General features: G+C 44.7%; 3 protein-coding genes across 3 annotated transcripts; all 3 read right to left on the reverse strand.

The window, feature by feature from the left end:
- Positions 1 to 1,918: 1,918 nt before the first annotated feature.
- On the reverse strand, positions 1,919 to 6,922 carry aire (autoimmune regulator). The gene is made up of 8 exons (XM_060058277.1): positions 6,782 to 6,922; positions 6,296 to 6,432; positions 6,016 to 6,137; positions 5,769 to 5,838; positions 5,292 to 5,404; positions 4,700 to 4,784; positions 4,448 to 4,531; positions 1,919 to 4,075 (listed from the first exon to the last, which is right to left on the reverse strand). The coding sequence occupies exons 2-8, from the start codon at positions 6,302 to 6,304 to the stop codon at positions 3,800 to 3,802; spliced, it is 759 nt and encodes a 252-aa protein (XP_059914260.1). The 5' UTR covers positions 6,305 to 6,432; positions 6,782 to 6,922; the 3' UTR covers positions 1,919 to 3,799.
- Positions 6,923 to 9,802: 2,880 nt separating this feature from the next.
- On the reverse strand, positions 9,803 to 16,711 carry LOC132462643 (ras-related protein Rab-6B-like). The gene is made up of 8 exons (XM_060058279.1): positions 16,486 to 16,711; positions 14,670 to 14,728; positions 13,730 to 13,783; positions 13,039 to 13,144; positions 12,319 to 12,430; positions 12,077 to 12,170; positions 11,841 to 11,907; positions 9,803 to 10,943 (listed from the first exon to the last, which is right to left on the reverse strand). The coding sequence occupies exons 1-8, from the start codon at positions 16,553 to 16,555 to the stop codon at positions 10,879 to 10,881; spliced, it is 627 nt and encodes a 208-aa protein (XP_059914262.1). The 5' UTR covers positions 16,556 to 16,711; the 3' UTR covers positions 9,803 to 10,878.
- Positions 16,712 to 21,159: 4,448 nt separating this feature from the next.
- On the reverse strand, positions 21,160 to 23,847 carry LOC132462644 (peroxynitrite isomerase THAP4-like). Its single transcript, XM_060058280.1, has 5 exons — positions 23,689 to 23,847; positions 23,081 to 23,234; positions 22,563 to 22,672; positions 21,936 to 22,039; positions 21,160 to 21,646 (listed from the first exon to the last, which is right to left on the reverse strand). Exons 1-5 carry the CDS (start codon positions 23,720 to 23,722, stop codon positions 21,530 to 21,532), a joined length of 519 nt encoding a protein of 172 aa, XP_059914263.1. The 5' UTR covers positions 23,723 to 23,847; the 3' UTR covers positions 21,160 to 21,529.
- Positions 23,848 to 24,425: the final 578 nt, after the last annotated feature.

A 24,425-nucleotide genomic window follows, 5' to 3' on the forward strand; every position in this document is an offset into this window, starting at 1 on the left:
TTCCAGTATATCATTATCTGGCCTCCTAAGGGGGGGATATGGAGAGAGAGAGAGAGAGAGAGAGAGAGAGAGAGAGAGAGAGAGAGAGAGAGAGAGAGAGAGAGAGAGAGAGAGAGAGAGAGAGGGAGAGGGAGAGGTAGAGGGAGAGGGAGATCTCTTTTTCCTCCTTCTTGTCTTTTCCCTTTCCCATCTAGAGATTTGTCCATGAAAACATGGCAAAACAATGGGTGCATGGGACCAAAACAATGTCTTTTTTGGGCTGTTTTATGAAGTGTCAAATGCAAAGGAACGTAAATGGCCGAAGACGTCTAGACTCGGGACTATGTGCAGGGGAGTGGATGTTGCTGTCTTGGTGATGTGGTCGCTGAATGATGTGTGGGGTGAAGCAGAGAAAAAAAAAACATTTTTCTTAGTTTCTCTGAGGGCTAGTCCTTTGGTCCTGCTTTTATTCCTAAGCATGCTAAATAGTTTGCATGCCAAGCATTACAAACACTTAAAGGGGGGGGGGAGAGAGAGAGTAGGAGAGCGCTAGAGAGAGGGAGAGAGAGCAGTAATCACCAAGAGTGAAAAGAGTAAACCAAAAGAAAGAAGAGAATGACACTTTCTTGGCAAATAAAAGGGGGAAAGGCATGTGACCTGGGAGCTAGGTGCGCACGTTTGTGTTGATGTGTGTGTGTGTGTGTGTGTGTGTGTGTGTGTGTGTGTGTGTGTGTGTGTGTGTGTGTGTGTGTGTTCACCCCTAGCTAGCTGTGCGTTCTGATCCACTTCACTGGGAATCCCCAATAACAACATCTCAGGGAGTGACACACGGCTCCAGGTTTAGCAGTGGAACGCTGGAAGTGAACCCTCATCACTGCGACGAGATAAACAACTCACTCAAACAGGTTGAAGGACCGTACCTGCTCAACGGCCCAGTATAAAAGAACAGGCCCAGTAAATACGGTCAAAGGCCCAGTGTATATGGTCAAAGGCCCAGTATATATGGTCAAAGGCCCAGTATATATGGTCAAAGGCCCAGTATATATGGTCAAAGGCCCAGTATATATGGTCAAAGGCCCTGTATATATGCTCACAGGCCCAGTATACTATGCTAACATACACAGTACACGTACTACAATCAAAGCCCCAGTATGCGCTAAGAAACCGAGTATACTACGATCAAAGCCCCAGTATACGCTAGGAGACCCAGTATACTACGATCAAAGCCCCAGTATACACCAAGAGACCCATACTACGATCAAAGCCCCACTATACGCTAAGAGACCTTATATACTATGCACGCAGGCCCATTAAACCATGCCGACAGGCCCATTATACCACACAACCAGGCCCAGTAGACCCACTATAGGAGTTATGGACTGTGGTACAACAGTAATGTACTATAGGATTTCCAAAATGTCTCCAAAACCTGGTGTGCCTTGAGGAACAAAGGGCTGGAGAGACGTTGAGCCTGTGAAACCCAACACCACGCAGATCTAAGACCATACCCAGGAACCTTACACCCAGCACATCTAAAGACAATGCATCCATGAAGACAGCCTCTGTCATTTCCCGCCTGTAACAATAGTTGAAAAAAAGAGAGAAATATCTTTATTTGGGGGGCGTGGGGGGGGGGAATAGGAGAGTGGGGAGTGTGCTGACCACAAAGTTATGCAGCCCTAACCAACTCTCTCACTTTTACCCCCCACTGGTACAGGCAAGAGAAGCCAGTGTTGACACCTGTGTGAAACCCCCCCCCCCCACCCCTATCCGAGGGGGCAGAGAGCCGTAGAGGAGGACGTGAGGGCCGTGGGAACGCTACCACATCTTTCCTCGGGATTCCAATGCTGTGAACAACACTGGATGCGTTGCAACACATCGATCCTTTGTCTGTGTACTTATGTGTGCCTGTCTGTGTGTGTGCCTGCGTGTGTGTGTGTGTGTGTGTGTGCCTGCGTGTGTGTGTGTGTGTGTGTGTGTGTGTGTGTGTGTGTGTGTGTGTGTGTGTGTGTGTGTGTGTGTGTGTGTGTGTGTCTGCCTGCCTGTGTGTGTGTGTGTGCCTGCCTGCCTGCCTGTCTGCCTGCCTGCCTGCGTCTGTTCATTTAGGGCTTAACACTGAGTGTGTGTAAATATATGTGTTTTGTTTTTTTACATCCTGCTTACTCAGAGCAGAAACATTTGAATGAAACATCCATCACTAAACATCCTTCTAGGGCCCCCTTGAGGTGGGAGGTGGTGTCCATCAGAGAGCCGGCAAGATTACAAATGTGTTTTTAAATGGGGTCATGTTGGGCTTCTGAGATACGATGCCATGCATCTCTGTGATTGTAGAGGAATGTGTGGTTCCTCAATGTTTCAGCTGACCTGTGGGCTGGGATAGTAATTTGTATAGAACGCCATGCATGACAAATGGTTAACATGTAGGGAGGTTTTGAATTGTTATAATCCTCGAGGTGTGATGTGATACAGGGATCATGTTGTTTCATAATCATATAATACACTGATCTTTAGTGGCATGTCAACAGAGAGAGGGGCTATTACCATGAAGGGAATATGTACATTTTAACTCTTTCGTTTCTTAAATTAAAATTGTCTTAATACAAATCAACGTGATCTATCAACATACTCTTATTTTGGGATTTCGGAGCATTAGTTGGAGTTGAAGTCTGCAAACGAAAAATATACATACACATATTACAGATTTTGTACACAATGGCAAGGAGATCAACTCCAACTCATCTCTTTGTTTTGTGGTGTGGAGCTATCGGAAACCATGGCAACCCAAAGGGATCGAGGGAGAAAAAGAATCCTCTGGCTGCCTTGGCAGAAGTCCATCCTTCTGCAGTTATGCTAAAACTCCCGAATCCCCGGACAAAAACAACATTCCACATCTAAGTGATAGTCTTCAAGGAATTCCTGTTCAATTGAGGCCATTTTTTCTCGTGCTTCTCATATGCATACCATATCAAACTCGAACCATCTGGTGCATTGTGTGAATGTACATTCTTTCCCAGATTGAAATAATGAGAACAAAAGCCTGAGAATAATGATGAAGCTTGTCGATGCACGGGCAAGGCATTTGGGCGGTTGCAATTTGTTCTTTTTGGGAGGGTGCTTTGAGTTGATGTGCGGTAAAGTTAGGGCCTTCATGTGCCAGGGTATATAAATATACATAGGTATGTACCTATGTTAATGTATGTGCATATTTGTATGTCGATTTAGGAATACGTATTAAGCAAGCCCTTATCGAGGGCTGTCAGAATCCAAAGGGAGTGAGAGCGCAAATCTGGTAAAACTGATTTTTTCACTCGAGATGCTGCAAAAGGTGCCAAGCAAGGGAAGCTCACAAGAAGGAGCTGAATTATAGATTCAAAGAAAAAGGGGATTAGAGGAATGATAGATGGCTTAGACAAACGTCTAGACAAAACGTTATCTCTGTTTTGAAAAAAAAACATCAGGTGTAAATTAAGTGCTGCAAGGATTCCGATTTTGTTCCAGAGCGATAGCGGAAGTCACAGGTTTCCTCCAAAAGCGTTGCTATAATACGTATAATAGAGATAGGGAAGAACGGGCTGTTCCTCATTTAAGCAAGTGCATTAAATGTTAATCTACAGTCAGCCATTAGAACAGCTTCATTCATTGTTTAATCAACTAGTCAACCACATTCAACAGGCGACACGCCATAACTGGACACACCAAAACTCAAACAATCACAGCAAACATGCATGTTAAAGAAAACATAATCAAAACCCTGCTAATGCTACAACTAGGAAATGAATAATTAAAATAGAGAAGAGAGAATATGCATGTAACTCTGAAGCTATATGAGAGGGCTTTCCATACCATGCTGGGTGTTGCTGGTATTAACTCGGCAGGGAACCTGACAGTCAGGTAGGGGCCTGCTTGTAACTACCCCTATCTCTGAAATCCCCCGAGATTCAGGCAGGGGCCCGCTGGTGTCTCCCCCTAGCTGGGAGGGCCCCTGAGAGTCAGGCAGGAGCCTGGTGTCTCCCCCTAGCTGGTAGGGCCCCTGCGAGTCAGCCAGGGGCCAGGGGACACTGTGAAAGGCCCACTGCAGGAGCCCATCCATGGATTCCTGCCCAGAGAGAAATTGGTCACTATGGTGGCATCGAATGAATGACATTTTTTATTGATATGATAACAATTATGATTATGATAGCGGTAATGATTACATTTATAATTATGAGTATTGTTTTATTTTATTTATTTTATTTTATATATCACGGAGAGTCTGTGAGTCTCACAGAAATTAGTTTGGAAAACTGATGAAAGTTATTGATTGAGCTAATCAAGCAATATTTATTGAGCTAATGTATTTCAAATACACAATTTAACTCAGTTACTCTCTCTCCATTAAAACCATGCTTGGACCCCATGCAAAGGAGACCCAGTTGTGGATATGCCCGATACCGCTGGTGACACATTATGCCTGTGTAACAGTGCTTACCTCTCCGATGATACAGTCAACTTCCTCCCTCTGGATGATGGAATCAAGGAAAGAGAAGTTCTGCACATTTAGTTGTTGAACCACCTGAGAATACACACACACACACACACACACACACACACACACACACACACACACACACACACACACACACACACACATTAATAAAATGCGGATAGAGAGATGAAAAGAGTAAAATAAGTCTAGTACACACACGCACATGTGCACAGACACACAAACTCTCACACATACCTGCAACCCTGCGGCCCCAGACTCAGGCCTTTCCTCTGGGTGTGGGTTTGAGAGAAGGATGCAGGATAAGCAGACAGACCTCTCCCTGGTGTTGAAAGGACATCCAGTAAATGGTCATCAAATATGGCGCGTGTGCGTGTGCGCGCGCGTGTGCGTGTGCGCGCGCGTGTGCGTGTGCGCGCGTGTGTGTGTGTGTGTGTGTGTGTTTTCTTGTGCGTGCACGTGCTGTTGTTGATAATCAATATGTCATTATGCCTCCATCACCAAATACAGTGTTGTTCATTGACCAGCGGAAAAGGCCAATGGAGGCTGCAAAGGTCCATTACAGTCTATTAGTTGGGGGTGGGCTGGCCACATAAGTATCCACCTTCAGCATGATAATAGCAGAGTACAGCCCCACGAGCGAGTGCAGCTGCAGTCTGCACTACCAATTAGGAAGGCTACTTTAAACTTAAATCACTGTGGTGAATTATTAGCATGTGTGCCTTGCTAATGGTGGGGTGCTACAGATGCGACTAGGACTAATGTAGAGGTACAAGCGAGGAAAAATTCCTAAGGCTGCTGCTGTGTTGACGAGCTGATGGGCGTTTACTTGTTGAAGTGACATTGGAGGTGGTAGCACCGCAGACACTGAGCACATTGGCTTAGCTGGCCTCCAGTCAGGAGGCAAACAGCGCACACGGCACCATCACCCCCGCCTGAAAACTGGACACACACACAGACACACTCGCCACAAACGCGCACACACACACACACACACACACACACACACACACACACACACACACACACACACACACACACACACACACACACACACACACACACACACACACACACACACACACACACACAGTAATAAAGTTTCCCAATAAGAATCCATTGCTTCTCTGAAAAAGAACGTCATTTCATCAATAATTGTGTATCTTATCAAATATAACAAATATAATATAAGGTGAAATAGAGTAAATAATGTATTAGCCAGAAGTGATCACTGGCAACTTCCCAGCACATGTAAGCCAACAACTATGTTGTTGCTTTTAGATGATTGGATCCCTGAGTAGCTCACCTGATAAGGGGCCTTGCCAGTCTCCATTTTCAGCTTGTTGCCATGGCACCACTGACATTCCCAAGTCCCGCTGCATATTTCAAAGTGAAATCAAAACTGAACCACACATTCCTAAAGCGTGTGTTGAAATAGTGTCTGACCGTCTCTGATGTCAAGGAGGGACACAGTCACCATTAGGCAACTAAATGGGCCAACGTTGTTTGACGCATCCGCTCGTCCTTACCTAGAGCCCCACCGGACCCCATACCTCGGTATTGATGTGAGTGGAGGCTGTAGGCAGCTCAGGTGGAAGGCTCTGGGACAGCCGTCACAGCAAATCAACTCCCCGCCGTCTTTACACACGGCGCACTCATCATCGTTAAGGTGAAGCTGAGTGACGCGCACGCACACAGACACGCACGCACACACAGACGAATACACAGGCACACAGACACATACGCACACACGCACACACGCACACACGCACACACGCACGAGTTAGAGGGAAAGTTCAAATGATCAACATATCAAATGTTCAGTGTTAGTACCTCTGTCATGTTGGTGTTTGTCGCCCTCGTGTGGTGAACCAGAGTCGTTGCCACACAGACCTTTTGGGGTCCATTGTCTTCCTCGAGCACAGAGGAGTAATCCTGACTTGCGACTCCAATGCACTTTTTGGCACTTTCTGTGAAATTGCCAAGCAACTGATAATGACACCAACCAAATCTAGATCTAGGCATAGAAAGGGCAACGTTTAAATAGTAGTGGAGTTTCGAGGATAACAACATGCTCTCAAAGACAATAAATAGTAATATGATAACAATAATTATAATATAAATACCTTCGGAGCTATTGATCTGTTTATTTTTTGGTGCAGGTATAATTCAAATCTATTGTCATATATGCATATACACACACACACACACACACACACACACACACACACACACACACACACACACACACACACACACACACACACACACACACACACACACACACACACACACACACACACCATTTCTAAGGCTTACCGTTGGGGACCTGGCTCCTGGGGGCCTCCTCCCTTGCCTCCTGACTCTCCGGTACATTCCTAGTAGAGGAAGAGGAGCGTATGGAGAAGGGAGGGACGGTTCTCAGGTCCGGCGTCACTGCCCTCCCACCTTTGGTGTCACATCAGCGGCAGACGTGGTCAGGAAATGTAATGGGGAACACATCGCATTGGTTGGACAAAATGGAGGCTGAGTAGAAGTTGATAATGATCATTTTAATTGGATCGTGTTTAGATAATTACCTTTGGCCGCTAGTACTGGAGCCATCTGTGCGTTGATACTTGTTTTTTGTGACTTTAATTTGTCCTCTAAAACAATGACAATAACAAGTGTTAATACCAGCTCTGTAACTTAGAAAAATCGTTTTAATGTTTGACAGTTATTATATCTTAAACAATTATGCCAAATCACTATATTAATGTGCAATATATGTATTCACAATTAAAAACATACATCCTACACATTATACATTCTAGAACTGACAATGAAATAAATACACAAATAACAACCTTTCTTCTTCTTAGAGTTGTGTTCTACATAGTGTGTGTTGGAGGTCTTCTTTTTGTCTGCACCGTTCCGCTTTACGTGGTGATGTTCCCTGGAGCCTTCCGTAGACCTTTTCACACATCTGTATTTTCCCACATTTACACCTGTCATGAACGTGACACCATGTTAGATAATAAAGGATGATATGGGATTAAATGATATATGATACATGATATGATAATATATTATGATACATTACGTTACATTATGTCACACAAACTTTGTTGTGCTTATTTCAATGCATGCATACACATGTAAACGAGGACTAGAGCTTCCCAGTAAAGGAACTGGTGAGGCTTCAGAACAAGTGGGTGCCCACTCTAGCCAAGGTGTAGTAAAAACCCCATCCCCTACGTGCAGGCTCCCTGGTGAGCAGGCAGTGTAGCTTGGGGTAGCTCTCCATGTTGTAATCCTTGGTAAGACTGCTCCAGAAGGCCCGGAGGATGGGTCGACCCTGAAGCAGGACCCAGGACACCAGGGAGTACATGGCCCTGTGCACCCCGGCCTTCCCCTGGCTCACCATCGTGTCCTGAGAGACGTAGACAGCAGAGAGCTCTCCTCAAGCGTCGTTTTCATGATGATGCATTCAACAGTGGTACAAATATTTCATGATTTTGTCAAGTATTTAGAGTGTTTCCCGTGGATTGATAGATGGATATTTTATTCATCCCCTTGGGGAACTCAGGTTTCCAGTAGCTCACAAAGGTAGTCGACAGATGGTAACGAAATGGACAACCGGTAAAAGTCAATCAAAAAAGTAAATAAAAGTGAGCAATATTGCACACAATTGAAATTGCATTTAAAAAACAGCCAGTGGTAGACATAAATAAATAAATATTACGCAATTCCACACTGTCCAGTGTGTGTGGGGGCTGGGTTGAGGGAGAGAGAGACAGAAAGAGTCATGATAGGCCACTACCCTTGCCTGAGTTGTTGTGTAGTCTGATGGCTGTGGGGACAAAGGTTGTTCTGTACTGCTCAGGTACAGAACATGAAGATGTACACAACCTATTATTGCTTGTATAATATCCCATCAAACAATGACCTTCACAAGAGCACACTGGCAACTAAACGTAAACACAGGTGCTTATGATATCAATCCTTGACTGACCTAGTTTCAAATTGGATCCGTTTTACTATTAAGGTCAAATGATGATCTGATTATAGCATGTCAAATAAATTAAAATATTGTATTGCAACCAAAAGGTTGTAGCATGACCGTCGACGCTACGTTAGCCTCTTCCGGTCGGTGTTGTGTGATGGATGAGCTCCTATCCTCTTACCTTGAGCAGCTGGTCAGTGATGATGTTTCTATCAGCCAGGCCGTACACCAGAGGGAAGGGGTCGTCTACGGCCATGGCGATGTCGGTGCGCAGCTCTCTCAGCCGAGTGCGAAGGTCGGTGGTCCCATAAATCTCAACCCTGGACATGTTACTCTAACTCTGTGTGTAGATATCTGAGTCCCCGTAAATCTGAAGCATGGACATTTTACCCTGAGTCTTTCTTCGGTGTATGCAGGTCTGTTGCATCTGTGCATCTATACACTAAGCCTGATGGACGTTCAGTGATGTATGGACAAGAAGAACTGGGATCCTGGTTTTGATGGGTTGGACGTGTCCACCCTTTCACCCTGTCCGTCTGGGGGAATACCATGATAGATGACTTCTGAGTTAATTGGTTAAGTTGCTCGACCAAGAATAGCCTCCAAGGTTTTCCTTTCAGAGGTGCTTTCCACGCCAACTTCCCCAAAACTCCAGTCAGATTTACTGCTCGCCCTTTCAACTGCTGTGTATATGTATATATAAATATTACTTATAAATCACATTGTGAATATCTTGTATAACAATTAAACAGATCTATCTGTCAAAACATAATACATAATGTATTTTCAGCCTAAAAGTCTTTTAATTAAAAGTTCTGAGTTAAGATTTACTTAAGCAATTCCCAGAGAGGAAATCTTGGATAAGATTAGCTTTAAATAAGCCACACTGGCATTCTATTGCCCTACCTGTGATTTTGTTTGCATCGTTTGTTTTTTTGCTGCGAAACGAATCGCCTCCTTCGAGGCAGGGAGGCTATTACCTCTTGTCTGAACAAACACAGGTGTAGCTAATGCCATAATCACCGGTCCGTTCGGGTCCACCAGGGAACCCGACACACACGTTAAAGACGCTGAACCCCGGCGAGTAACCAGGACACGGTTCATGTTGGAGATCATAGCCAACGTTAATATTAGGAGCTGTATCATTTTAAGAACTCGCTGATACATCACATGTAATAAATTATGTAGGCCTACTGGTTTCTAAACCTTTGATGGAAGCTCTTGCAACACCTCTTCTGGGAATGAACCATTTCGTATGTGGAATAAAAAAATGTTTAGGTAAGCTTTGAAGCCACATTAGTCGGATGAAAACGAAAAAGGATGAGCACTCAAATAATCTACCATTTTGGTCCCACTTAGTGTTGATGGTTAGGAGAGTGAAGCCCTTTAATCTGTCATTTATTAATCATTAAACATTATTACATTATTCATACTGGTGAACAAGGACCACTTCTACAGAGGGACGTTCACAACATACATATTACATTATTATATACAGTGCAGTGCATTACAGTGGATCTTCAGTAATGTGTTACGGGAACAGGGTGGTGGTGGGGGGGTAGGGAGTAGGTGTGGATTGACTGGGAGTAGGTGTGGGGGTGGTGGGGAAACTGAAATAAGTGTGTGATATTAAGTCATCCTTTTTTTTTCTTTTTCTTTTTCTTATTATTATTGTTACTCTTCTTTGACCACAGACTAGTTTGTCGTATAAAAGTTAAACCCATATATATATATATAGTGTCACTATATCTTCACTGCTACTGTTCGGTGGAACCAACTGTAATTTGAATCTCGTGGGGGGAGGGAGGGGGGGGGGGGGGGGGGGGGGTAGGCCTCCAAAGGCTCTGGAACATTCTCTGATACATTCTGCCAACCCTTTCCTTCCCAGGGTAGAGAGAGACGGACTCTGGAAGCGGGAAGGTCACAGATCAGATCAGGGTAGAGAGAGGGAGAGATACTCTGGAGGTGGAGAGGTCGTAGATCAGATCGGTGTGCATGCGTGCTGCAGACATTCAGATGTGGTCGTCGGCCATCTTGGAAAAATGGCTTAACCCGAATATTTCTCCTTTTATGGTGAGGCATCATTTTTGGTGCTTTACCTTTTTTATATATAAAAAAATACAAAACATAATGGCGAAAAGAACTCCTATTTGTATCCCCTTTTCATCAGCCAAAACTCTTAGTTTGTTGTTGTTTTTGTTTTAGTTCAATGAATCTTTCCCCTGTTTTTCTTTCCAGCACTTACATATTGACAAAGTATACAATATTTTACAACTGAACAAGACTGAAAGATAAAGTGAGATTTTTTTCCAATCAGACACAAGGCCCGGATCCCATATCCAATTAGAGAATTTGACTGGCAGCTAACCAGTAGTAAGCAACACAACAAGCCTATGGTGTGAGGGGGAGCTGTGCAATCAGCAGCTCTGCACTAACATGAGCACCCGCCCTCGGGGACGGTCGGCTCTGCTGGTTTGTCCAGCTTGATGTCAATCACTGGAGAACAGAAGAGTTAAGGAAAAAAAATAGGTACAATTGTTTGTCTCATAAACATTATTACAGATGTTTTTTGAAATGTTAGATTTGACGCTCTATGAAGGCCCATATCCAGAACCCATATCATCACATCACAAAACATGAATAATTAATGATTTGAGTTGGTGTCCCAGTGTATTTCATATTGTCACGTCTCACATGCAGCAGCATATGATCAATGTACCCATTTGGTAAGTTCCTTTATAAATATGGATGTATAACTGTATCATAGCTTGCTAATCAGTTTGCATACAATATACACTTACTGAGTGTAAATAGGGATTGTTTGCTGTATAGGCTAGATTGCAGATAACGTAGTAAGTCACAATTATGAGCTACTAGAGTGCCACATTGATTTTTTAAATGTCCAGTTTCATCTCATCATAGTGAGTCCAAATGTAAGTCATTAATATTGGAGAAGCTGTCTGGAGACCCAGCCCCACATAAAGGGAACAAGTACATCCGAGCTCCCAACCAGCGATCACCTCTGAGGTACGCCACTAGATGGCGCTGTTACCATACCTGCAGCCCCCACTCACATGCTGGTCGTGTCATACTGACTCAGTAAAAAGGTTCCGTGTATTTCAGAACAAGAAGGATAATGGCTAGCTGGGCTCCTTCTTAGTATTGGAGCCAGAAGCAACTATGAGATTAAATGTACTTCTCTCCCTCTCTTTCCCTCTCTCTCCCTCTCTCTCCCTCTCTTTCCCTCTCTCTCCCTCTCTCTCCCTCTCTTTCCCTCTCTCTCCCTCTCTCTCCCTCTCTCTCCCTCTATCTCTCACGTCCCTCTCCCCCCTCTCTCTTGTGTGTTTGGCAGCCTTGGCCGTCCGCACTTTGAGTCTGGCTGATAAAGGATACTGCCTTCGGGGTTGGCATCGTCCAAGCTTTCCATTCCAGGTAGGGCGGCAGCAACGCGGCGAAACAGCTACAGGCGGATTGAGGCCCCGCGTCGATGATGGAAATAAACAAGAAAACAACGAATGAGGCGGGGGAAGGGCAACATTTAACCAACAATAAATCAAACCTACTTGCATTTTATCCTCAGAAGTAAATAAAAACCGAAACACGGTGCTGAAGAGAGGATGGGGCCGCACCTGTTTTACATTGCAGCCTGTCTTTGCGCTGGTCTCAATGAACATGACTTTGAGTTCTTTCGCTCTCTGCTCCCCCTCCTCGATGGTGATCTGCCTGCATGGAGACCAGGGCACAGACTGTAACGCTCAAAACCCACCTCACCCTTTCATGAAAGAAACCCGTGCATACAGTATGCATGCACACATTGTGAGTGTGGACAGGGAACAGACATGAGCAATCGATGACAGATAACCGGCCGCACCTCTTCTCCTCCAGATCTGTCTTGTTGCCCACCAGCATGATGATGACGTCAGAGCCCCTCTCAGTCCTCACGTCGTCGATCCATTTAAAGGTCTGCCGGAAGGAGTTCACGTCTGGAGAGGAGAGGACAGGTTAGACAGACGTACAGACAGAGAGATAAGATAGATATGTAGCGGGGTTATGAGAGAGGCAGAGACAGACAGACAGACAGACAGACAGACAGACAGACAGACAGACAGACAGACAGACAGACAGACAGACAGACAGACAGACAGACAGACAGACAGACAGACAGACAGACAGACAGACAGACAGACAGACAGACAGACAGACAGAGGGGAAGGAGAGAGATTGAAAGATAGATTAAAAGACAGACAGACAGATAGATATAACAGAATGGAATGGAATAGAATAGAATAGACAGACCAAAATATTGATAGCATATAATATAATAGGCAGACAGATAGATAGAGATAGAGAAATAGAGAGATTAATGGATGGAGAGAGTGTGAGAGAGAAAGACGAAGAGAAAGGGAGACGGATAGAGAGACGGAGAGAGAGACAGACAGACAGGCAGGCAGACAGACAGATAGATTGATATAGATAGAGAAATAGAGTTGATAGATGGATAGACAGAGAGAGAGAGAGAGAGAGAGAGAGAGACAGACAGACAGACAGACAAGACAGTGGGACAGAGAGAGAGACAGATAGACAGACTCACTGGTGATGTCGTACACGACCACAGCCACTGTTGAGTCTCGGATGTAGCTCGGGATGAGGCTCCTGAATCGTTCCTGTCCTGCAGTATCCCACAGCTGCAGCCTTACCTACACGCACACACACACACACACACACACACGCACACACGCACGCACGCACGCACGCACGCACGCACGCACGCACGCACGCACGCACACACACACACACAGGCTCACACAACATGCACACGCACACACAGGCATGCACACACACACACAAACACGTACAGACACATGCACACACACACACACAAACACGCAGGCTCACACACACACATACACGCACAAACACGCAGGCTCACACAACATACGCACACACACGCAAACATACACACACACGCATACACGCACACAAACACAAACACACATGCATACACACACACACACACACACACACACACACACACATATGCACACATCATCTAGTGGCTGCCCTGATCTTAAACTACTTCAAAATGACTAATACAGCATTTTAACTAGTAAAATGATTGCTTGATATGTCCGAATATTTCCCAGTTTTAATATAACTACCAATTGATTACATCATCTGATTATCAAGTACAGTTCAGGTTGGTGCTGAAGATGCATACATTTAGGAGTCTAAACATCTGTGTAAACATGTGTTCTTGGGAAAGGTCAAACAAGGTTCCTTACTGTTCGGTCCTCCAGGTACATCGTCTTCGATAAGAAGTCAATACCAATTGTGGCCTGTGGCAGAGATACAACACAACATGAGCAGAAATACAACACAACAAGAGCAGAAGTACCACACGACATGAGCCGAAATACAACACAAGCGGAAATACAACACAACATGAGCAAAAATACAACACAACACAAGCAGCAATACCACACAACATGAGCACAAATACAACAGAACATGAGCACAAATACAACACAACACGAGCGCAAATACAACGACACAGGCGAACAAATAGAAAATTACAGCAAAGAGCAGCTCTCTACTGAATCATGACAAGTGTAAGACCTAAACACTGAAATTCAATAAGCTTGAAGAGCAAAAGTAATTTCGATTTTACTGCATGCACAGTCAATCACTGAATATTTCACATACCTTAATTGATATGGGAATGACAGATTACTTGTATACTGTAGGACTCAACATTGAACTCACCAGGGAGGGACAAGAGTCCCATAAATCACATGGAATAATATACTCATAAAGTGATATCCACATTCTATGAGGATATGGTTTCACGTTTACATGTGAATGTACTGTATATTCCCTGGCCTACCCGTATGCAGAATGTGTCTGACCTACAGTGCAGCTAGCTAGCTCTCCACAGACGTTTTATCTGGCCCGCTGCAAACGGACACCAAATCAATCAAATCTGTTGAGTGCATTCAATGTTGCTCTGCTATCTAATGTACCAAACACACCCAAGGCATACCTATAGAAACATGCGTTTACTAGGATGTCGAATTTGATCTATCTATCTCCATTATATCTTCTAAGGAGAAACATGAGTCACACATTTTATGGAGGTATATTCCTCAAAGAGAAATTGTGTCCGAGGCCGTAATCCTGTGCCCTGATTGGACTAATCAGTACAAGTCTACCTCATGGGCTCACCTGATACGTGTTGTCAAAGCTGTCATACATGAACCTGGTGATCAGAGAGGTCTTCCCCACTGCAACACAACACACACACGCACACACACACGCACGCACAAACACACACACACACACACACAGGATGATAAGACAAAACACAACTCTGACAATAAATGCAATAGAACATCAACCCCAACCTTTGCCCACCTTATGACATCCTTAAGACACTCAATTCACCATAACCACGTCGCCTTATCCATAACCCCCATTGTGATGAGTTATTCAATCGAGTTGTACGGCATCCTCGTCATGCAGTGACCTGTGTCTTCCAACCAAGGTGATGTAGCGGGCTAGCATAGGACGAGCATCCACCTGGGTGCCATGCAACCGGCCAGCCATTTTATACAACATCACCAAAGATGTGGTTGAGTAAGAGACCGCTGTGCTGGGTGTCAGCAGCAGACAGCGGCCGGGTTGAGAGCTGCCAATGGGCCGTGGTGGCTGGGCGAGGGCTCCCTCTGGTTTCAGCACCACGGAGAGCACCATTGCAGCAGCGTCCACCGGGCCGGGGGACGGTGTACGTGGAAGGTGTGTGTGGGGCGAATACATGGTTTGTGCCGGTCGATGCGGTCCGTGGAGTCCATGTTGTAGTGGAGTCTAGGGCTGTGACGGCGGCCCACTCACACACGCATGTGCGCGCATGCAGGCTCACACACACGCACACGCACACGCACACACACACACACACACACACACACACACACACACACACACACACACACACACACACAAACACACACACACACACACACACGCGCACACACGCACACACACACACACACATTCAAAGTCACACACGCACACACATACACCATCCACAGATACACACATACACATACAACCACACACAGACACACATAGACACACAAACACACACACACACACACATACACACGGACACACACCATACATGGACTATTATTTCCATTCATTAATTTGGAGGACATTATATGTAGGCCTCGTATAGATGTCCGACCACGTATTCAGGGTGCGTTTTATCACTGCTCACCCGAAATCAGTTGTTTTGAATTCATGCCAAACAACTAACAAAAAAGGTGACATGTCAAACATGCGAATCTACTGGTGGGACATCATTTTAATAACATTTTTGTGTTTCTTATCGCTGCCCAGCCGCCAAATGACGGCATCGAGCAGCAGCGAGCTTCAAGGATGCTCCAGACACGGCCAACCAGGGTGTGTCCCGACCTGACATGGGGAGCGTTTCTCCATCTCTCCCCCAAAAACCAGCAGAAAAAACTCACGATGGCATCTAGGGCATGCACTGTGATATACGATGTGAATGCTGAAAACCTGACGTTAATCATCTTTTATGAAATTTCTAGTTATTTTTGTCGGCCACTGCAGCAGACTGCAACCAAACAATCGGATTCAGTGTTTGCATCCATAACGGACCGCACATATCAGAACAAAAAGGGAGGATGCTGTGCAACCTTATTGTCGCATCCAATGTTGGGGTGCTTTACTGTTAGTGGGATCGGGGCTCGTGTGGGGTGTTTTCCGGTTGCATTAAGCTTCCCCCCCCCCCCCCCCCCCTTGGCTAATACCGTTCGCCGCAAGCAGAATGGGCCAACCGCACACGCGGGGTAGAAACGTGTGGAATCAGGGCAACGACATCAGGATCAACCTTAAACTTTAAAACCAACAAGGATCGGAGGCATCGGCCTTGAAGATACGCCTGTTTGCCTTGATATGACAACCAACCTCCCCCCCCCCCCCCCCCCAAGAAGCGGTGCATGTTGGAGGCACGACTCACCGCTCTGCTCTCCTAGAAACACCAGCTTAAATTTCCTCAGAGGGTTCCCCAAGTCACCTCCAGCCGACATGATGGTAGTGATTGAGTTCTCCTGCGGTTATTTTACAATGTTCCTGGATTTTGTGGGGTTCTGGCGCTGTTAACGTCCTGGGGATACGTCCTCCTCGCCTCGTATAACGATGGGAATGCAGCTCAGCATCGCCCTGTCAGTTTCGGTAGCTAGTACGCATGCGCAGCACGACCTCAACTATTTCATTCCCTTACCTTTCTGTTCGTTTTCCTCCCCATCACGTAGAAATTGTTTTTTATTCGAATTGCTAATCGAATAATGAGTTTAATGGGTTACTAAAAATGTATGGGTGTGATCTGCTGTTTTTTGGCCGTTTTGTATTCCTTGTTATTTTATCTTATTGGTGTAGGCTATTTCTGTATTTCTGATGTATTTATTTTTACTAAAAAATTCATGAATATTTGAATAAAGAAGAAGAATAAAGTCTTTGTATCTTAGGCCTATCTTATCTTAAAATAGTAAACACACTTTTGTTCTCAGGTATTTATTCTAAAAGATACAAAGCAACAGAAACAATCTTACAAAGCCTACCATATAATATAGGCCTACACGTCCAGAAACATACCCCAACCGCTACTTTTAAGTACAAATGTTTATTTGCTCACTCGCCATTCACATGTAAACGTGAAACAATATCCTCATAGAATGTGGATATCACTTTATGAGTATATTATTTCCATGTAATTTATGGGACTCTTGTCCCACCTTGGTGAGTTCAATGTTGACGTCCTGGATAAATCTGTGAGCTGCAAGCAACAGTATCGACCCCACAGCCAGACAGCCCGTGTGTGCCGAAGAAGCTAATAAAATGACGTGATGACGACTCGGCAGCAATACGGCCGAGAAGGTTTTGGTTAAACGTGTTAATTGGACTCATGTCGGAGTTTGTCCTTGTCATACGGGCTGCATCTATGGGTTGACCCTCACAGGCTGCAGGGGTTAAACATGAATCCAAACAATGACAGTGCAGGAAATTGTCCTTTTCAGCATGAAAACAATAATAAAGTGTGGATTACAACATTGATGAAAATATATATATGTTTTGAATGTGTCGTTTTTGTAAATGTGTTGTTTATGAAAATAACGTGCTAAATATTCCACCACAGGGAAACCTGCAGTATCAATACTTGATGTGTGTTAAAGCCATTGCCATTTAAATATATATTAATACATGACTTATTCCTTTTAACAGTGAGTGCTCTTCATGGAGTAAAATAACGGCTCTGTTTTGAAAATCCGATCACGTAAGTGACAGGTTGAATATCATCACAAAGACTTCTGGGACGTTTACCTCCTAAATCAAAGAACATCCAAGCCCAACTCCCAAAGCTCTGCTTAGGGATAGCTCTGCGGAGGAGAGGGGTGTGCAGCGGGGAGTGACAAAACACAACAGCATGAAGTGTGACTGAAGACGAATAAGAGGAGAATATCTTCAGTGAAAATATCTCACCACATTTCCCCCCAAATATATTCTGACTACTTTTATCTATACCACGTTATCACCATGAATCTCCTCATTCACTGATTCACTAACCCTAACTCTATCATCATGAATCTCTTCATTCACTTATTCACTAACCCTAACTCTATCATCATGAATCTCTTCATTCACTTACTCACTAACCATATCACCATGAATCTCTTCATTCACTTATTCACTAACCCTTCATTCACTTATTTGCTTACCCTAAACGTATCACGATGACTCTCTTCATTCACTTATTCACTAACCCTAACCCTATCACCATCCATCTTGTCCCCTCACTACTGCCACCGGCTCCTCATCAACACTGTGTAGACTGGCAACTGTAAAAACACACTTATTAAACTGCCCTTCTGGAAGCCTCATCCACTTACGCAAATTAGTTTTCTTTCTGCAGAAGAGCTCCATAACGAAGCATGAAACAACCCCTCTCAACCCCGTGTGGTTTCTGGTTTCCGGCCCAGCCACTATTGCTGTCTCCGCCCAGAAGATCTGCTATAACATACACCACTGCTGGAGTCCAGACCAACCACCCATAGTTATACAGTGCTTTTTTCTAACCGGTGACCAGTCAAAGCGCTTTAAAATATTGCCTAACATTCCCCCATTCATGCGGTCAGCCATGCAAGGAGATAGCCAGCTCTTCAGGAGCAGTTAGGGTTAGGTGCCTTCCTCGGGGACACCTCGACACTCGTGGAGGAGCCGGGGATTGAACTAGCAACCTCCTGGTTGCAAGTCAACCCGCTCTCCCTCCTGAGCTACTGTCGCCCCCGACCCACCTTTACACCAAACGTGGGCAAAAACGAATAAAAGAGAAGGGGGAAAAGGCACTGTGCAAGATTAACAGATGCCCTTTGGTTTTGGGAGTTTGCTGGGAATTTTTGCTGCAGCTGGTGTCACATTGTAAGAAGTACTCTCCGCTGTCCTCCTCTCCACAGTGCAAAACACACGGTCCAAGCTGCAGCAGTATGACCGACACAGGGACAGGGAACCGGGTAAAAAGAAGCACCGATGCTATTTTTAAGTCCATTTTTATTTTAAATATACACATATCTTGTCATGCAGAATCAGAGGAAAAGCTGTGTTCTCACTCAGAGCGTACTCAGAGTGTAAGGTTGTTTCAGAAGTGTATTGCAGTGACTTGCAGCATAGCCCGACTCAAAATCAATATAAATATCACCTGTTTTGTACAAAAAGACAAAGCATGGACATGCGATCGAACCAAACGTCATACCAATTTGTAAATTGAAGGAGCACCACCACGGCAGGGAACATACTTCTATAATTCAGCCAAGCGGGGCAAGGAGGGCACTCTATATAAAGCGACGTGACGTAGGCTCAGAGTTCAGGGGCCATCAATTATTGAGCCTGAGAAGGAGTTCGTGCCACAATGGAGCAGAGAAGCTCTCGAACACATGTGTCACATCCACCCTGGCATTTGGATGTACTGAAATGAAGCATGTGTCAATAGCTGACGGACACACAAAAACAAGCACACACACACACTATCTCTTTACTATTTCCTAGGGAGATTGGTGTCCCCTATGGAGGAGGGGTGATGAGGGGGCAGTTCCCTTTCCCCAAGGCCCCTGTTCCTCCGATACACTCTCCATGTGGTAAAGAGCCAACCCTTCTTCCACCAACATGCCTTTTGGGCCTTAATGCTTTCTGTAGAAGCGTTACCTTTTGTTGACCTTACACAGTTGATGCTAGACCTCCACATGCACTCCAATCAATCATATCAGTTCATACCCTGACATCAACATGCAAGGCTTTTTGTTGTGGCGTAGAACAGAGCAGTCTTGGCTGTATCACACACTCATACACACACACAGACACCCAGGGACACACACACGCGTACACATGTACACACGCACACACAGACACACACGCACGCGCACGCACAGACACACACACACACAAACTCGCACACAAACTTGTAAAGCTGAGTGGTTTGACTTGCATCATTGTGTTGTCACCATGGACCCCTGGAGGCCTCTGTTAGGGGCTGCCCATGAAGAAGTGTGGAATACAGAGTACCACACAGAGGCAGAGAGCTCCAAAACAAACCCAGGGGGGTTCACTGAAAGGGGTCTCCGAAAACCCCATGAGCACCCCGCCAGCCAAGAGCCCAGTGGACGATGAAGGGCAGCTGAGGTCTTAGAATGGAAGATGGTGATCAGTTCACTAGGAGATTTAGTGGTCTAAGTTTAGCATAGCTCAACAATGATTCAGGTGGTGAAATAGGACCGTACCGTTACTAAACAGATGTGTTTTTTGAGAAAAATTGCTTTCTGACTGAAGGTGTGTGTGTGTGTGTTTGTACATGTATATGCCTATTCATAGGAGACTATGAATTTATTTTTTAATTCCGGAATCACACTGTCGAGCTCTATTGGCTCACTTATACTTATGGTGTGTTCCTCAATCCTCGGACGCCAGACTTCCGAGTTGAAATTCGCAGATCCCCCAGCTTTCTTGCGGCATTTCTCGGAGGCACGCCCTCTTGTCTTCATCTTTCGGAAATCTGAGAGCAGACCGAGAGCAGTGATGAAGTTCTCAACAAAATGGCTGCGCCAGTGAAGAGATTTCTTTTTGTATTTGAACCACGTTGGTCATTTTAAATGCTCTCACGCTTGATTACATAGCTACTTTATTCCGGTAAATGTATACATTGCATGGTCTTGCTGTGCGTGTAATACAATGTAAAGTCGTGTTGTTTTCGGGCTGTTCCCTATAGAGGCTATTATACCCAACGACTAGCCAATTTCATGACAAAGACGAACAGGAACGCAATAAATGCTTCGAGACCGGAAATTACGTCAAGTGCAACTCGGAAGGCTGGCGTCCCGAGGATTCAGGAACACCATTAAGCCGGGCATTGGGAGGTCTGTGCGCTGATCATATTTTGTACTTCATGGAATTAGATATACAATCATCTTATTGTGCGTCATGTGTAAGGACTGTCACAGGGCTGTATTAAGCTCCCTTGAGAAAAGGTCAAGATCAAATTTTTAACAAGCTCCATGCAGCGAGTTATCACTTCGTAAAGCACCCGAATAATGACTGCACTTGTGTCCAAAGTTCACCGCTTGAAATTGGACCATATAAACCCCACAGGTGTTGAGCAAATATTTTATTTGATTGCAAAGAACACCAAACCATAGAAATTCAAAAACACTACTTTAAATACATTCTGTTCACGTGTTGAACCGTATGGCAGCCAAGGGAACAGCGAAATGCAATTTACATGCAAAATGAATTGAAGTCTTGAAACATGTTTATACATGAACAACAAACCATCCAATAGTGCATGAACTGTTCTCCTTAATCCCTGGTCATGACCCATAAACAAATGTGCAAAGCAACGTTTTGAGGTTGGAATAATGTTGCATGATCTTCCATTACCGGCCACATAAATTACAGACCAGGTCTTTTTTTTTGTTTAGCACCAACACAGAAGGTGGCGTTCCTTTTAGAACCAATCTGCTTCAAGCCAAGCGACTGTAGGTGACGTGCAGATGCTGAGTCATTGGCTGCTTGTCCGTTGACATGGAAAGCGTCTGCTCCAGCTTCCCGTCTGGTTGGAGCTGGAACACTCTGGAGACCTGAGGATTTTTTTTTTATAATTAATGAAACCCTACTGGTAAGATTAAATCAAACTCTATGCATCGCCTTTTGTGAAAAATTGCAATACAAGGGGCTTAATACAATGAACATGAAGAAAAATATATAGAATGGATTGAGAATGCCAAGCTGAATAGGTATGGTTCAAGGTTTCTTTTAAGACGGAGTCATACACAAAGCTCAAACGCAGCTATATAATGCCATCCGACACAAGCCAGAGTCACATGGGTCAATTTATGGCTCGTTAGACCGTCCACACTGCGGCCATACCTCCTTGACGTGGGGCTCCTTGGCAAACGATGGCCTGGCCAGAGCTTGTGTATGTAGGCTCAGCTTCTTTCCCACCAGCTCCCCCTCCTCAACCTCCACCAGTCCTGCACACAGAGTCTCAGCTGAAGCATGTACACAATAGATACAACAGTCACCGTTCACCAAGTCTTGGAGGCCTAGCCGAGATTTTGGATTAAAAGGGGTGATATACTGCCACCTGGTGTGGGTGAATGGCCATTACGAGCCGTTTGAAAAGCTGCCTTTTCCTGTGTTTTAGTGACATCCCAAGTGGGAGTGTCCACCTAGATTTGTGCTGGATAGATCAGTCCGCCAGCCTACCCAGTGGACAGTAGCAAATGTTGCTTATCCATCAATCATACAGCTAGGTGGACACGCCCACTTGTTATGCCACTTAAAACACAGATTTTCAAACAGCTGTTAATGGCTTGTCACCCTCACACCTTTAAGCCCAAAACTACTGACAAAAGAAAGTCAGATGCATGCATCTTTCCAAAAGAGGGTCGACACATATTTGGATGGGTGTCAAACTCCCTCCATGTGATGTTGACGTGGAGTGCACTATTGCATGTGAGCCAATTATTCTGAATCAGGAACGTTGTGAAGTACCAGAGTTCTGTGCGATGATGAACGCCACTCGGTTGGTGCCCGTCTGCATTCGGATGAAGCCACACTCCCTGTGAAGTATCTTCTTCGTCTCTGCATCGGAGGCATTGAACCTGCGAACACAGGCGCCACAGAAACCTAGACCGACGTCTTTAGCTACCCACCACTCCCCTTCCACACGGTTTATGCTATATGGAGTCATCTGTGCTTTTACAAGCCCAGAGATGAAACGAAAAATCAGTCAATTGAATAAACCAAAAAGAGCAATAGAAAAATGGTTGTCATAGGACAACCACAAGTGTTGCTCATAGCACTAATTATGGGTCTGCTATTTTGATATACCAGGGCCAATAAAGGGTAGACTTAACGTGTGAAGAGAATACCCATTGAGCACTTGACTGGTACATAAAAGTAGACATAATTATTATTATTTATGACAGCTGTGCAAGTCCTAAAATGAACCCTATAAAAATGCAGTGGGCCTACTGCGTTGTTTTTGAATGAGCACAAAACACACGCACATAAAGTTGATGATGGGCTGTCCCATTTGGGCGAAGTGAAGATCCTCCGTGTAGCGGAAGTCCTTCAGGCTGGGGTAGGACCCCTTTCCGGGCTCGACTGATTCCCAGTTACCCAGGAGCCAATCCAGAGAAGATACGGCTTTGTCCAGTTTAGCTAATGTTGGAAAACATACAACAGAAATATAACACGCACTTCGGGAGGTATAGATTTACCAAATGTATGCTAAATGTCCACAAGAGGTCAGCATTTCAGGCCGAGGACACAAGCAGGCAGCACCAGGGAAACAAACGGTTTCCCTGGTTGAGGGCATGGATTTAAATAAGACCTTAGACCTACATGGTTTATATATGCACCACACCACTCGTGGTTATGTTTTTAAAGAACGGTCCCAAAAAGGCAAACACATTAGCTGTATAACTATGCAGCCTAGCATTATAGTAGCTATTTATGTCATACGACAACGTTTCAAAAGAATTCGGCTGTTGCAGCGTTCGCAATTAAAACAGTATTGCGGTCCATGGTGTATGGCGTCGAACACACGGAGCTAATTGTGCATATACATTAAAGGTCATGCTAATGAAGTATAGCTTATAGCTGGGCTTCTTACCGGGCAGGTAGAACGGGCACGCCAATGAAGCCATCGATAAGGTGGAGCAGGTAGGAACACTGACGCAGAAAATCAATCAAGATCAAATACTTCCGACTTTGACACTGTAGTCAAACCATGCTTTTATAGAGCGCAACAGTGCCCGCCCCCTTTTTGAACAACTCTGGTTCCGGAAGTCAACTTCCCATACATTTTCCCTGTTCACTTCTCGTAAAATCGTTACAAAAAGAGTTTTAAGCCTGGAACCAAGCCAGTCGTTCATCAAGGTAGTCATGACCATAAAACGTTTGATCCGGGGCCAAATGATAATTTGGAAAACTGAAGAATGGCCAAAGGTACACAAGTCTGTGTAGGCCAACATTATATTTTGCAAACGAGTGAGGAACTACTCATCCCATAAACCATTGCAAGCTTTTTTGCAATGGTTACAACCCAATAATTTAGCGCGTTTCTTGCATCTTATATAACCTTTGTTATTATTGTATTGTTAATACAAGTTGTGTCATATATTCTGTGGGTGTGTGTACATGTATCGTGTTTCATATAGGCCTACTGTATAGCGTTGTCTTCGACATAGTACATTCCTTCGTTCCTGACTGCAGTCACCGCTTGATAATGTTACTCGTTATTAATACATGTGAATTCAGTCTCGTATTCCAGTTCCGTATTCATTCAACATTATGTATTCCCAGCTTTTATAATATCAAAATTACTAAAAAAGCACTGCTAGTGCTCTG

This window comes from Gadus macrocephalus, chromosome 8 (assembly GCF_031168955.1).
Source record: "Gadus macrocephalus chromosome 8, ASM3116895v1".
Classification (NCBI taxonomy): domain Eukaryota; kingdom Metazoa; phylum Chordata; class Actinopteri; order Gadiformes; family Gadidae; genus Gadus; species Gadus macrocephalus.

What these genes read in the sequence shown, in the direction of transcription:
- LOC132462643 (XM_060058279.1), bottom strand. Translation starts at nt 16,555, where the DNA reads ATGTCGGCTGGAGGTGACTTGGGGAACCCTCTGAGGAAATTTAAGCTG. An exon ending in GCTTTGACAACACGTATCAG is followed by an intron (nt 13,784 to 14,669) that starts GTGAGCCCATGA and finishes TCTCTGCCACAG; the next exon opens with GCCACAATTGGTATTGACTT. An exon ending in ACAGATCTGGAGGAGAAGAG is followed by an intron (nt 12,171 to 12,318) that starts GTGCGGCCGGTT and finishes GTCTCCATGCAG; the next exon opens with GCAGATCACCATCGAGGAGG.
- aire (XM_060058277.1), bottom strand. An exon ending in CTGGGGCCGCAGGGTTGCAG is followed by an intron (nt 4,532 to 4,699) that starts GTATGTGTGAGA and finishes GTGTATTCTCAG; the next exon opens with GTGGTTCAACAACTAAATGT. An exon ending in TTGACTGTATCATCGGAGAG is followed by an intron (nt 4,076 to 4,447) that starts GTAAGCACTGTT and finishes CTCTCTGGGCAG; the next exon opens with GAATCCATGGATGGGCTCCT.
- LOC132462644 (XM_060058280.1), bottom strand. Translation starts at nt 23,722, where the DNA reads ATGGCTTCATTGGCGTGCCCGTTCTACCTGCCCG. An exon ending in GTGCCCGTTCTACCTGCCCG is followed by an intron (nt 23,235 to 23,688) that starts GTAAGAAGCCCA and finishes TTCCAACATTAG; the next exon opens with CTAAACTGGACAAAGCCGTA. An exon ending in CATCATCGCACAGAACTCTG is followed by an intron (nt 22,040 to 22,562) that starts GTACTTCACAAC and finishes CTCTGTGTGCAG; the next exon opens with GACTGGTGGAGGTTGAGGAG.